The sequence below is a fragment of the Paramormyrops kingsleyae genome, chromosome 18, assembly GCF_048594095.1.
Source record: "Paramormyrops kingsleyae isolate MSU_618 chromosome 18, PKINGS_0.4, whole genome shotgun sequence".
Classification (NCBI taxonomy): Eukaryota; Metazoa; Chordata; class Actinopteri; order Osteoglossiformes; family Mormyridae; genus Paramormyrops; species Paramormyrops kingsleyae.
Genome location: NC_132814.1, coordinates 25,922,875 through 25,935,853, shown reverse-complemented (window position 1 = coordinate 25,935,853; position 12,979 = coordinate 25,922,875). Strand labels below are relative to the sequence as shown.

General features: G+C 39.7%; 2 protein-coding genes across 7 annotated transcripts in view; one reads left to right on the top strand and one right to left on the bottom strand.

Moving 5' to 3' along the window:
- ano11 (anoctamin 11) overlaps positions 1 to 11,977 on the bottom strand; it is a 32,282-nt gene extending 20,305 nt beyond the window's left edge. Inside the window, exons 1-10 of one of the 5 annotated variants that reach the window (XM_023831387.2) lie at positions 11,905 to 11,977; positions 11,707 to 11,752; positions 5,936 to 6,077; positions 5,290 to 5,407; positions 4,962 to 5,155; positions 2,439 to 2,546; positions 2,221 to 2,357; positions 2,076 to 2,133; positions 1,830 to 1,940; positions 1,571 to 1,736 (exon numbers count right to left, since the gene is read on the bottom strand). In XM_023831387.2, coding sequence (XP_023687155.1) covers positions 1,571 to 1,736; positions 1,830 to 1,940; positions 2,076 to 2,133; positions 2,221 to 2,357; positions 2,439 to 2,546; positions 4,962 to 5,155; positions 5,290 to 5,407; positions 5,936 to 6,077; positions 11,707 to 11,723 — 1,051 coding nt within the window. In that variant the 5' untranslated portion in view covers positions 11,724 to 11,752; positions 11,905 to 11,977. The other 4 variants (XM_072702276.1, XM_072702275.1, XM_072702277.1 and 1 more) reach the window with 4 other exon arrangements.
- On the top strand, positions 9,793 to 12,876 carry LOC111853935 (stonustoxin subunit beta-like). 2 transcript variants are annotated; one of them, XM_023831390.2, is made up of 4 exons: positions 9,793 to 9,912; positions 10,177 to 10,230; positions 11,337 to 11,383; positions 11,923 to 12,876. In XM_023831390.2, exons 2-4 carry the CDS (start codon positions 10,211 to 10,213, stop codon positions 12,453 to 12,455), a joined length of 600 nt encoding a protein of 199 aa, XP_023687158.1. In that variant the 5' UTR covers positions 9,793 to 9,912; positions 10,177 to 10,210; the 3' UTR covers positions 12,456 to 12,876. The 2 variants fall into 2 exon arrangements, with proteins under 2 accessions (XP_023687158.1, XP_023687157.1); XM_023831389.2 differs by having other exon boundaries at positions 9,850 to 9,991.
- Positions 12,877 to 12,979: the final 103 nt, after the last annotated feature.

Below are 12,979 nucleotides of genomic sequence, written 5' to 3'. Positions count from 1 at the left end.
TTACACTGTTGGGTCCTCAAAAAAGGCATTTAACCCCCCAGGATATGGCTGGTCCTGCTTTTTTAATTGCATGTTGCTTTAGATTAAGGTGTCTGCTAAATGAATATAAATTCTACAATGTCATTTGTCTTCCAGGTCCACAGGCCGCTTGATATCCTGCTGTCAGCTACTCCCAACAATGGCTTGCTGCTCGTCATCCTGAATATCCATCTTGGTAAACCACAGGCTACCAATTACCTGACCTTGCCGACCTAATTTATCCTGAGCTAGTTCTGCACTATAACTCACAGTTAGAAGCAAACTGCATGTTATCCTGATGTGTAACTGTATCACAGATAACCTACTTGTCGCCCTTTTACTTTATCACTTCAGCTGTAGCTTTCACTGCCTACCCCACTTGCTTCTTTGTCTCCTCTGCCCTTCTCCTGAGAACTTCTGTTCTCTTCATGCTAACAAAGCTGCTGATACACTCTGCAGCATCACCATCACCACCCCTCAGACATGCAAGCTATAGACACCCCATTCAGCCCCTATCCCCACCTGCCACTCTGACTGCTGATCATTCTCCCTCACTCTTCTAATTCTGAGGTCTCTGAGCTTCTCGTAAATCCACCACCTGTCCCCCGGACCATTTCTCCTTCAAGCTACCTCTCCTACACTTTCTCCTACACTCACTCACTTGATCAATACAATTGGTACATTTCCAACTGCATTTAAGCAGTCTCAAGTAGCCTCATTGCTCACAGTTATCTTGCTAGAGCTTTCTGCAGTTTTTGATACAGTGGAGAATGTCTCCATCAAGATCTGCCTACTAACATACAGTAGAGGTAATGATAGATGACCAGATATCCATATCCTCTGTATGACATTGGAAAGATTGGGCTTTACTTGTCAGAATATGCAGCTCATTTCCTAATTCAGGCACTCGTCATCTCAGTCAGACTACTGCAAATACTTATTGATAGGGGTACCAGCTTGTGCTGTCCAACTTTTGCGGATGATTCAAAATGCGATAGCATACCTGGTATTTAATCTACTAAAGCATTTGCAGATGACACCTCTCGCCTTTCTTCATTGACTCCCTGTAGAAGCTCAGATCAACAAAAGAGCAACCATCTCCATTCAGCCCCTGGGGACCCACACTGCATCTTACCCTCTACTTACTGTACAATGAGCCGATGCAGCCTAGACATCTTACACCAAGTGAAAACGTATAGTTAGGCAGATTGTGTGTGGTTCTTCTGAAACAAGTTACCCATCCACATCCTGCCAGCAGAATCCCTCTCAGCTTTCTGGAAACACCTACAGACCCAACTGTCCTGCTTTCTTCTATCTCTTAACTAGTCTGTACCCTAAGATGCTATTGAATGGATCTTTTGTTAGGTTTTGTCTTTTGTAATGACCTGTATAGCACCAATGCTAACTTGGACTTTTTACTAGTCATGTGAACCTCAGCCCAGCCACGCCTATGCATAATTGGTTCTGTGACCATTGTACTGTTGTGTTCTAGGTATCTGCCTCATGTGTGTCACTTTGGAGAGAAGCATCTGATTAATGTAAATCTGCTTACCCAGCCATGCAAAGTAAATGGCAATTTTTTCTCCAAAGTATTCTCGAATGTGGTCCAGTGGCTGGTATTTGTACCATTTGGACCAGTGGGCCCAGTAGTGGAACAAAACTTGCCGCTGGTTCAACTCTTCAGGCAGAAACTCATGTTCTGGTCTGTCAAATGGACCCTGGAAATAGAATACAAATTAGAATCCTGACGTCAAAAATGTAAGATCATAGGTGAGAAAGAATGGGAAGAAGGGGAAGATTATGCCTCTGACCTCATGAAGTGGGAATGCTGCAGTGAGAGCCCCCTCATTCAGCAGCCGTGCCACGCCCACTTCCGCCCACTTTCGCTTGCCATAGGCTGTGCGCGATAGAATCTCATACACCTATAGGCAAGAGTAAAGGCACAGGGGAACATAATGTTTTCCATCCATCTTCAAAAGAAGCAAATTCACCAAAACTGCGTGCTAATGCTTCTAATGAAACAGAAAAAGTGAACGCACTTAAGGAAAGCTACTCACAATACGCTGCCGCTGTGTGTTAGTAAAGTAGGTGCCGTGATTCTCAGAACCCAGGAACCTGTGCAACCACAGAAACATTTCTTTCCCCTAGCAGCACACAGGCATTGTTAATTTAGTAAATAAGCAGCGTTGCATGTCTACTCACTTGTCCATCTTGGATTTGCGAAACGCACAGGTGTAGTAGTTCACTGGCTTGTTAGGAACGTACTCCGCCATGATGTTTGGAAGACATAATTTTTTAATCATCTGATCTGATGTGTTGTGGTCTGGATTTGGCTGGGCCTGAAAAAAAGAATGTGTTATATAAATACTTGCTGCAATAAAACTGGGTGACTTGATTGACTGCGCAGTAAGAGCCTTAACCTGAAGGGGTGCTCTAAGGCAAAGCTCTTCAGCATAGTACACTAATACATCCCGGGGGGCACTCAGCTTCAGATAGTGGATGGTTTTCTTCTCAATCACAGTCTCCTCCTATGACAGAATTGGAAACATTGTATTATACTTACAGTATACAGCATAAATGTGTATACCCACTATGAAAGCTAAAAGACTAAGCTATCTGTCCTCATACATTAGAAATACATATTCTGGGGTTAAATATATATCGTCTGTCAATACTGTACTAGTCCTTCAGTTACAAATGAAATATGTCAGAACAAAACTAAATATATATATATTTTTTATCAAAGTGATAGAAGGTCACTGCAAAAATGAGTAAACCCACCAGGAAACTGCACAAGTCCACAATCTGTCTGCTGAGACTAGTTAACGGTATTTGATCAGTAGACGTGTCTGTTGAACTGTGAAACACGTATAACTGGTTAACCCTCAATTAAATGAACTTAAGCCTTCCAGACTTGGGAAGGGACAAGGGAACCATGTGGGAGATAACTGTTTGGAGACATACAAAGTCATGATATTGCCCAAAAGACATATAAGAATACATTAAGATTAACAAATCACTGGTATTAAACCAAATCATGGATTTAAAAATTCAAAAGACATGTGCAAACACCCTGAAGCTTTTAGGACACATCAGAAACTGGCACCAAATCAAAAGTCGTGAAAAGCCAAGCTGGAGTAACTGATCATCTCACACAGAAATGGAATCCATGGTGCTCATCCACATAGGCAGTAGCTGTAGAAGCCAAAGAACAATATGGCTCCATTTAACCTTTGCCAAAAACCACATCAACTAAGGTAAAGACTTCTGGGAATCTGCCCTTTGGTCAGATGAGACTAACATCAATCATTTCAGATTTGATTGGATACCAGAGGTGTGAATGGTTTGTAACAATGCATTATGCAATAATGCTGTATCATGTAATAACTTGACAAAATATAACAAATTTTCATCACAAAATGCAGTGTTACTACATAATGTGTTGTAACAACCCATTATCTAATAACACCACATTCTGCAATAACTTGACAAAATGCAAAAAAATTTCATTAGATAAATTAAGCTTTCTGGGGCATTTCAGGGGCGTGATGCTAAGTAGTTAGATATCTTGTACTTAAGATCATTCGTTGACTAATAAGTATTTCTCAAAACCCTTCGTAACTAAAGTAGTTTGTAACCTCATTCATAAATTAACGAGGGACCCACACATTATCTTCTATGTTGTTCTTTATTTGAACTTCAGCCTGCTATTCTGTCACAGAGACACAGAAGTCACCCGATGCTCTTTTTTGAACAATGTAATGATAATGATGATAATGATGATGATAATGATGATGATAACTATCCTCCTTCCATTTACTGTAACTGCTTGTCCCATGCAGAGTTGCTGGGAGGGTTGGGGCTAAAACCAGAAGCCACGGGTGGAAGGTACGAAACAACCCAGGACGGGGCACCAACCCATCACAGGGCAGACTTACTGTACTGTGGGTGGGGGGCACTGAAGTACCTGGGGGAAACCCCACAATGACACGGGGAGAACATGCAAACTCCACACATGGAACCATGGCAGAGACTCAAATCCACTGTTGTTGATGACAATAATAATAATAATAATAATAATAATAGGTTGATGTTGCAACATAAAATTTTATGCAGGCTATAAATTTGTTACATTTTATCAAGTTATCACATAATGCAGAGTTACATGGTTTCCTCAGTAAAGCAATTTCTTATATAGGGATGTATGAGAGCTGAAGGCATCATGGATTCATAGATGTTTTGCAAGATCCTGAAATAAAAGATGCCACCTTTTCTCCACACTCTGGATGACTGTAACCTATTTGAACATGACAATGAACCCTAACATTTTTCTAGGGTCACTTTCGTAAGTAAGCACAAAATTGAAAGTTGGAGCGGACGAGTACGTCATCCGATAACCCCACTGAACACCTGTGGGGAACTTTGGGAAGTTTCACAGAGTTGGCCCTCGAACATCACAAGACTCATCCAGGACACATCCTGCAAGAGTGGCACAGGATAGTCATGACAGTATGCCACGAACTGGCACACGCCATGCCAAAAAGGATGTCTGCAGTAATGAAAGTGATGATAGATTTCCTAAGTACTAGAATATTACATTTTTTAAGAATTTAATTAAAGGTGTACATTAATTTTTGCAACAGTGGATTTAAGTTATGTTAAATAGAAGTATTTTAGAAATATTGTCAACATATCCTTCTATGCTGTTCAGTACATGTTTAATGCATTTTAATTTTGTTGGCTTTCAGTGAATTGTAATCACCATAGCTTGGGAAACTAAATATATCTGCTTTGAGGGGGTGTACTCATTTATGCTGCATACTATACTTCCAAATGAATGCAATATGATGATACATCAAATAAATAAATTAATTAGAAACACAGAGCTAGAGCATAACAGAATGGTGGCGTAACATGGCAAAAGCATGAAGTAATTGAAAGACCTTTTCCAGAAAAAGTCTGGCATTCTGCAAATTACGGATGAATTTGTCCCTCCATTGGTCCAGCTGGGCCTTGTGTCGCTCTGACCTGCCCCCCTCCTCAGCTCCAGCTTCAGTATCGCCCACACTCTTGCCGCACCCCTTGGCCCGGGACCGTCTCTTTCTCTGGGACCGCACTTCCCACACTAGCACAAAGTCTGGCACGAGGTCAACACATTATACGTTACACTCTCTCATATTTTATAACCACTGATGCCTTCAAAGTAGCTGACTACAGAATTTATCACTGAGCAACATCATTGTGTTTCCGTTGTTTTAATAAAAATGTTACCTATTTTTGTTCTCCCATCTCTGAAGTAGTTTCCATGGGGATGGGGGGGTAAACTATCATTCTTGTCACACTGGATGTAAAGAGGCTCCTCATATTCATCTTCGTGAGTAGCAGCTAGCTGGAAACAAAGAAACATTTCAAATTAATCCGGGAAATAATTCACCAGCGTTAAAACTTATTATTTTTACTTACTGTTTGCAGTTTTCTCCATTGCAACTGCACTGCAATTGCAACATTATTGCGTTGCGGCATGATTACCCATGTTGGAAATGAAAAAAGCAGTCAGACAATGCAAAGAGAGAACAAACGAACGATGGTGAATGAGCAGAAAGTAAAACAACAAAATCATATCTGATATTGGTGGAGGAAGAAGGTAGGAAGCATGTACCTTATCAGTAGACCAATATGGCAAAAAATGTGCCTTATCAGTGCATCTCCTTCCATTCACCTTAAAAGTGTAAAGCTGACTCATACAAGCTGACATCTTACTCAGCTGCTATTAAGACCCTAAAGTCAGTGCAAGAGTTTGAAGCACAGTATGTATCACAAGGCAGCCCAGACAAACTGCTGTGCAAGCATCAGAGGCAAGCAGTTGCGTCATTAGATAAGCCTGTCAGCCAGCACCGGGGGGAGATCAGGTACTCACATAGCGGTGGGGAATAAAGCCGCCGTTCTGCAGGCTCCCGTAGCAGTCGGTGCTCGGCTGCTCACCCATAAAATCCATATCCAGCAGAGCATCTCTATCCTCCATCGCCAGCTCAGCCTCTTTTTCTTCAGCCTGGTCAGGCCTCCCAGGAAAATGAAAGAGCAGGTGAAAAACTCCCGCAAAGAAACACAGGCACAGTTAAACATATGCTGCTTGTAACAAAATGTAAACATACAATATGAATTATATTAAATGAAGGGAAAAAGAATAGTCGTTTGCTGTTTTAGATTTACTTGCAAGTTGATGATATCAATAAAAACAAGATTCGGTAGCTCAAGATGTGAATGAGGGGTAGGGATTTGCTAGGAAGGACCGTATATCTGCAGCAGGCTATACATCTTCCGTTGTCTCCTCTCCTCTGTATCCTGATGTAACCGCACACTCCCCAGCAGAGCCAGGAGATATGTGAAGTACCACATTCAACCTAACACAGGGGCAGGGCAGTTTGACTCTGTCAAACAAAGTCATCTGCAGCACAGCTGGCAGAAGTGTGGTATATTGTGTTCCATCTGATGAAGGCCTTATTACTCAGTCTGTCACATGATTGTGCTATGAGTGAAGGCCAGCAGAAGTTTAGAATACCATATTACCCAAAAAATCTGTCAGAGTCAGTCTTGTATAGTTTACAGAAATCAGGGCTACCATATTCCATGTAACACAAGAGCAATCCAGTCTCGGTCAGCCATTTATTCTTATCCCTGCCATGTCAGGTCATAAAGCAGAGTACAACCTGCCAGTCTATCACAGAGCATACACACTCACAGATACACAGTCAATATAGAAATATTGATATGCAAATTAACCAAACAACATATCAGTGGTATGCAGGGGAAACCAAAGTACCACAACAAATCCAATGTGACACAAGCAGAACACACAAACTACACAGAGACAGAGGGCAGGCAGGATCCTACCAGACCTTTTTTCTGGTTTTTCAGGCTAACCTAATATACCATCCAGTGGAAGAAAGGTGCAAAGTTTGTACAAAGCAACATGCATAAGATTTACAGTCACAGGATACATGTAGGTGACTTAGAGTAATATTTGTCAATCCAGTCCTTGGGCCCCCTAGACAGTACATGTTTTTGCTCCCTTCAGTGACCCCCCCCAGCAAGTTAGGATCATGTGCATGTGATCAGAAGATCACCAGTTTAAATCCTGTAGTCAGCAGAGCGGTTTCACCATTGGGCATTGTTACCTAAAATGTAGTGGCCAAATGAAGTGCCACAAACCATTTGTAGTATATTTTTTATCCCACTAGATGGTGTTCAATGTTCAAAAAAGGCTCAAAGCAATAGTTTGTGCTTTATTCTTTAAACCAGTGGGATCAAATCTAATGAGATCAAAAATGTCGCAAATGGTTTAATGACTAGTGAAGCTTCATTTGGCCATCACTACTAAATATGTTTTACAATTTTTAGTAAGAAGTTGTCTTCATTTGATAAAAATCAGTGAAGGTCACCCCCCCCCCCCACCGAAAAAAAAGAGAAAAAAATCATATAGAAAATTGTTGGAAACAATTCACCAAGTGACTGTTTCGCTCGCTTAATCAAGTTCCCAGGCAGAATTCAGAAATTGTCCGTGGGAAAGACGACCAAAAATGAAGCCTAAGTGAGTAACAAATGAATATCGTTCGTTTAAGTACATCTAGTAGAAAACTTACCATTATTACTGTATTCTTTTCTCAGTATATTTGCTATGTATGTTACACACATTAAAATGATCCAGAAAGGTTAGTAAATCTTAAAGTCACTTGCATTATTTATCTTTATCATCGTATGAATGTTAAAGATTTCTCAGTCCAGTGTATCTCCCCCTTCTAACCCAGTACTTGATTGAAATGATCGTTACCTTGAAGAGCTGCATCATGTGAGAGAGCCACTGCTTATGGCATTAGAGGTGCTGGAAAGGGGATGCAGGATGACTACGGATCCAAGGGAATGTGGCCGTGGTCACAGGCAGAAAAGCCCCCCTGCCCAATTCTCACCTGCCTCAAGAGATGTGGAGGTGAGCAAATAAAAAACCGATTCGCAGAGATGGGCAGTATTTCGATTAAAAGTATTTAAAATACATATTTAATTACTTTTGAGTATTTTGTAATGTGTATGTTGCTGGATAGAAAAAAATCTGGTGTATTTCTTAACAAAGTACTCCAAGCGATTGCACTTTATGTATTTAAAATACTTAAAATCTTAATAAAAAGTGTCATTATATTAATTTAATTTCAGACATTTTAAGAACCTTCATCTTCAGGCTTACAGGCCTTTAAATTTAGCTTATCACTGACTTTGGCTAGATGAAAATAAATTGCATGAGACCTGTTGGACCCGGCTGGCTCGTTGTGAACTTCATTTTCCCATGATTAGTAATCCAAGGAAAGAAGCCGGTTTGGTGCTCGATCCCCCCCAAAGCTCAGCCCCAGCCCGCTGCCGCAGGTGCAGTATATTGAGCTCTCATTATGCTACTAATGTTACAAAAGTCATTTTTCATTTCACAAAAACACTATAAGACATGGAAAACACAATGTTATTATTCTGTTTAAAGTTAGGGCAAGCTGTATATTTTGTAAATATTACACATTACCAGGGCTGCAATAGTACAAGTATTCATCATGTGTTCATTCAAAGTACAAGTTTTACATCTATTTTTGTGTTTTCAAATTACAAATCACTTGTATTACTTGCATTACATTCTTCCACACCAGTATTTTGATGTACAAGATACTTTTGATGTATTTGTGTCGATCTCTGTTGATTGATTAATTTGGCAGCATCCCCTAGCGATACAGTAAGTAAACTACTTCATTTTCAGTCTTTTAGATTACCTTTAATTTGTTTAGAACAGGTGTGTAACAGGTGCACACACATATAATATCGTCTTAGAAAAATGGCACCTCATTACTATAACTCCATCGTCTTTGGCAGAATATATATAATTTCCTCTCTCTCTCTCTCTCGCTCTCTCTTTCTCTCTCACACACACACATTCTATAGAACCCAGCATCTGCACCTAATAGCTTTGTTACCAACCAACTGATTGAACAATACTGTATGCTGTTAGAGATGCGTTTATGGATAGAATTTCACAAACATGTTATGACTGCCGACTTCAGAGTTAATGTGTTTTTTAACATTCTAAATAAACATGGTTTTATTAAAAGGAACAGCATTCAACATTTTAATGAAATTTAAAAATAATAGTACACTTTGTTTTGTGATGTTATTTTATGCAATTCATTATTAGAAACCTACAAGAATCATGCAAGAAAAATCCAATAGGATTTTCTTTTTTCAAAAATCCAATAGGAAATACAATTCTATAAGGAAAAATCCAATAGGAGATGAAATCCAATATGATCTGGTTCATTTTTTGTATTTAAAAATATTCCAATAGGATTCCTATAGGATTTTGGTTTAAAAAAAAGATTGTTTGATGTGGGTAAACTAGTAATCGATGCTCACTGCTGTTGCCACAAACCACAAACGTGAACTTTATATCCCTTTTTATCTTCCTGGTTTCATGCAATTGCACAGTTGTTGACTTTGCCTCTATGCTTTGTCCCTTGGTTACCGTGTTTTGGTTCCTGTTGGAAACTTCGCTCAGCCGCCTGAATCTGCCCCCATCCCTGTCCTAGGCAGGAGACGCCACATTCGCTTTTCACTGAAATACCTCACTGAGAAGTCCTGCTGTGCGCCGCCTGACACGTATTAGTAGTAGTACTATTATAGAAACATTCTGCCCGTACCTTAGGAACCAAAGTTATTCGCTTCAGTTTCCTACCGGTACTTTTTGCGATCGGATAAAGTTACAAACGACAGGGCCTTCCAGCTGTCGCCCTGATCAGGATAAGCTGTTAGACAATACATGTCATAAATGTAAAATTTTGGGAGACTGCATGGTAGCTTGTCCTTTCATAGGTAATGAAATGGAATCTGTCATTTTAGGAACAGTGAAGAATCAAATGATTTTTAAAATATGTCCTGATATAACACGGAGGTAATTCACAATGCAATTAAAGATATTCCTGCATAATATTGTCAGTGAATATTACAACATATTAGTGCCAATATATAATAAATAGCAAAACGTGGATGCCTGTGCAGCTGTGGATACAAAATTTATTACTCAAAATCAGCTTCAAAGGGTAATGGTACATCAGTCTGTATGTTCTACTTTTGTAGCGCTCTTGATGTGCTCTTAAGATTCTGAGGAGAGATGGAATCTGAGAATATGAGGTGAGAAAATTTGTTTTTTGTGTGGCAGACTGTGAGAAGATGAGAACTGTATAGCATGTTGGGTCTCTGACCCTCTACCTGATACGTAGTTGGAAAATTGAAGGAACTGAACTCTTGGAACACAAGACCATAAGAAATTTACAAATGAGAGGATGACATTCTACCCATCAAGTTTGGGGAGAACTTTGCTAAAAGCTCAGAGTTGTTAAAATCACATCTAGCTCTCATTTAAAGAAACTCAAGGTTTTAGCTTCCGCTATACTAGCAGGAAGACTATTCCATACACTAACTAGATGCTGTGTAAAGAAGTGCTTTTTAAAATCCAGTTTAAAATGTTCTCCAGCTAATTTTCACCTATGGCCACGAGTTCTTGTATTTGAACTCGTAGTATTAATATTAAAGTAACTATTTGGTTGAACAGCATACAGACCTGTTAGTCTTATGTACCTGGATCATGTCCTTTTTAAGGTATGGTTACCAAACTTGCACACAATATTCTAGATGGGGTTTAACCAAGGAATTGTATAATCTTAGCTTCAACTCCACACACATAGAGATGTAACCCAACATCTTATTGCCCTTTTTAATTGCTTCCCAATACTGGTGAGAGTGGGACATGGAAGCATCAATATACACACCGAGGTCTTTCTCATAATCAGCTTCCTTTATTTCAGAGGAACCCACAAAATATTTGTACTTGTATTTCTGCTTCCTGCATGGATAACCTTACATTTGTCTACTTTAAATAGGGCTGGCTACCAAATTTTGATACTTTTTTGGTACTGGCCAAATTGCATGAATACTTTTGAGTATTGTCATTCTGTACCAAATTCCAATACCCAAGGCATCAGTGTCATCAGCATGCACAGCCGAGAATGTGCTGATATTAAACGTGCATTTTGCTGAAAATCCTTCTGTTGAATTTGCTCAGTACTGTTTTGTCATGAACTGCAAGTCGGCTTTAGTGATTAGGTGGGAGTGTTTTCAGATGCTTGGACTCCTGTTCTCTTTGATATCATTTTCACCATTTACTCATTGTAAATTTCTGGGGTTTTTTGCCTGGCCTTGGACCTCAGTGACTGTTTGTCCTTCCGTTTTTCCCACAGTGTGGATCATAGCGACGAGTCCAGGATTGGACTAGGGTTACGGAAGTGTAAGTCATTTTTTACTGAACAGCTCCACCCATTTAATATTATTAAAATTTCCTCAAACTGAGTTTGAAGTAAGTATATTACTTTGTTTTAGTGTAATATTTTGACATATGAATGAAATGATTTGTGAAATAGCAGTGGTCTAGTTAACAACGTTGACCTACGTCTTTCAGAAAATATAAAAAACATAACCAGCATTTTTTGTTTGCCCTTCAGTACTTTACATTGTTTATGTTGCCCATGTGTGATCTGATTTGCCAGTATCATATCTAATGTTTGGCACTTCAATATATTATTCAGTCTCTTTTCTGAGCCGTGTACTTACCTTAGAGCAGCTGGCATAGCAAATAATTTGCTTTGCAGTGTTTTACCTGTAAATGAGACACATTATTTGTGACTGGTATGATGTCTAAGGCTTGGTCCTTTTGAATGTATTATTGTGTGCTATAGTCTTTGGAATTGGTGTTTGTTGCTGTAAAGTAATAGGAATATGTGATATGCCATTATCACAATCAGTATTTACCTTTTTTCCTCTGTTTAGACGTCTGTGAGCTTACACTGGATCCCAAAACACCGCATACAGTTCTGTCTCTGTCTGACGGCAACAGAAGGGTGACATTTGAGGGAGAGAGACAGTATAGACCAGGTGGCCCAGGGAAATTTACCGCCTGGCCTCAAGTCCTGTGTAGCCAGGGTCTCTCTGGTCAATGTTACTGGGAGGTTGAGTGGACTGGAAATAGAGCTGAGATAGGAGTGGCATACAAAAAGATAGGCAGGAATGATGACACTGCGGTTTGTCGGCTTGGAGCTAATGATAAGTCCTGGATTCTGTGCTGCACCAATAATAGCTCCTCAGCTTACCACAATAAACAGGAAAGTGTCATCGCTTCTCCGCCCTCCTCCAGAGTAGGAGTCTATCTGGACTGGGTGGCCGGAACTCTGTCCTTCTACAGCATCTCCTGTGGGAAAATGACCCTTTTGCACACGTTCCACTCCCATTTCACTCAGCCTCTACATCCAGCATTTGGGCTGTACACTCTTGGTTGTTCTGTGCACATTTGCCAGCTGAAATGACTGTCTTGGGGGGAAAAAAAGACAAGCTACTAGAGAAGACATCATATTCATACAACTGACTCATTACGCATAGAAAATTATGGCTGGACTGGGATTCAAAATGAGTTTTTTAGCATGTCATGAAAAGTTATACCCCAATTTCAGCTGATTCCCAAACTGCACAGAATGTGTGTATCCACTCTTCCCTAGAAAAATGAGCATGTTTGTACACAATTGTACACTTCTGCAGGAAATTGTGTAATGACTCTATACATGTATGTATAATGTACAATTATTTGTAAATCTTGTTGCCCACGATTAAGATGTCTTACTCTGTGAAAACCCAGAATCAGGATAAGCATTAACCACTCTGTGATCTGTATGCACTAATTTACAATGATGTCGGGAAAATGTGGTAAACAATTATATATTTGTGCTTAAACTTTTCTGAATGCAAGAATATTTTTTTTTCTAAATGTTAATATAACGCTTTGTAATATGCAACATTTTCAGTGTTTTCAGTAAGATTAGATTCAACATTCTAA

Bases quoted from the DNA above. Each gene is read 5' to 3' on its own strand.
- LOC111853935 (XM_023831390.2), top strand. From the start codon at position 10,211: ATGGAATCTGAGAATATGAG. The intron at 10,231-11,336 runs GTGAGAAAATTT...TTTTTCCCACAG, and splicing joins ATGGAATCTGAGAATATGAG to TGTGGATCATAGCGACGAGT. The intron at 11,384-11,922 runs GTAAGTCATTTT...TCCTCTGTTTAG, and splicing joins TGGACTAGGGTTACGGAAGT to ACGTCTGTGAGCTTACACTG.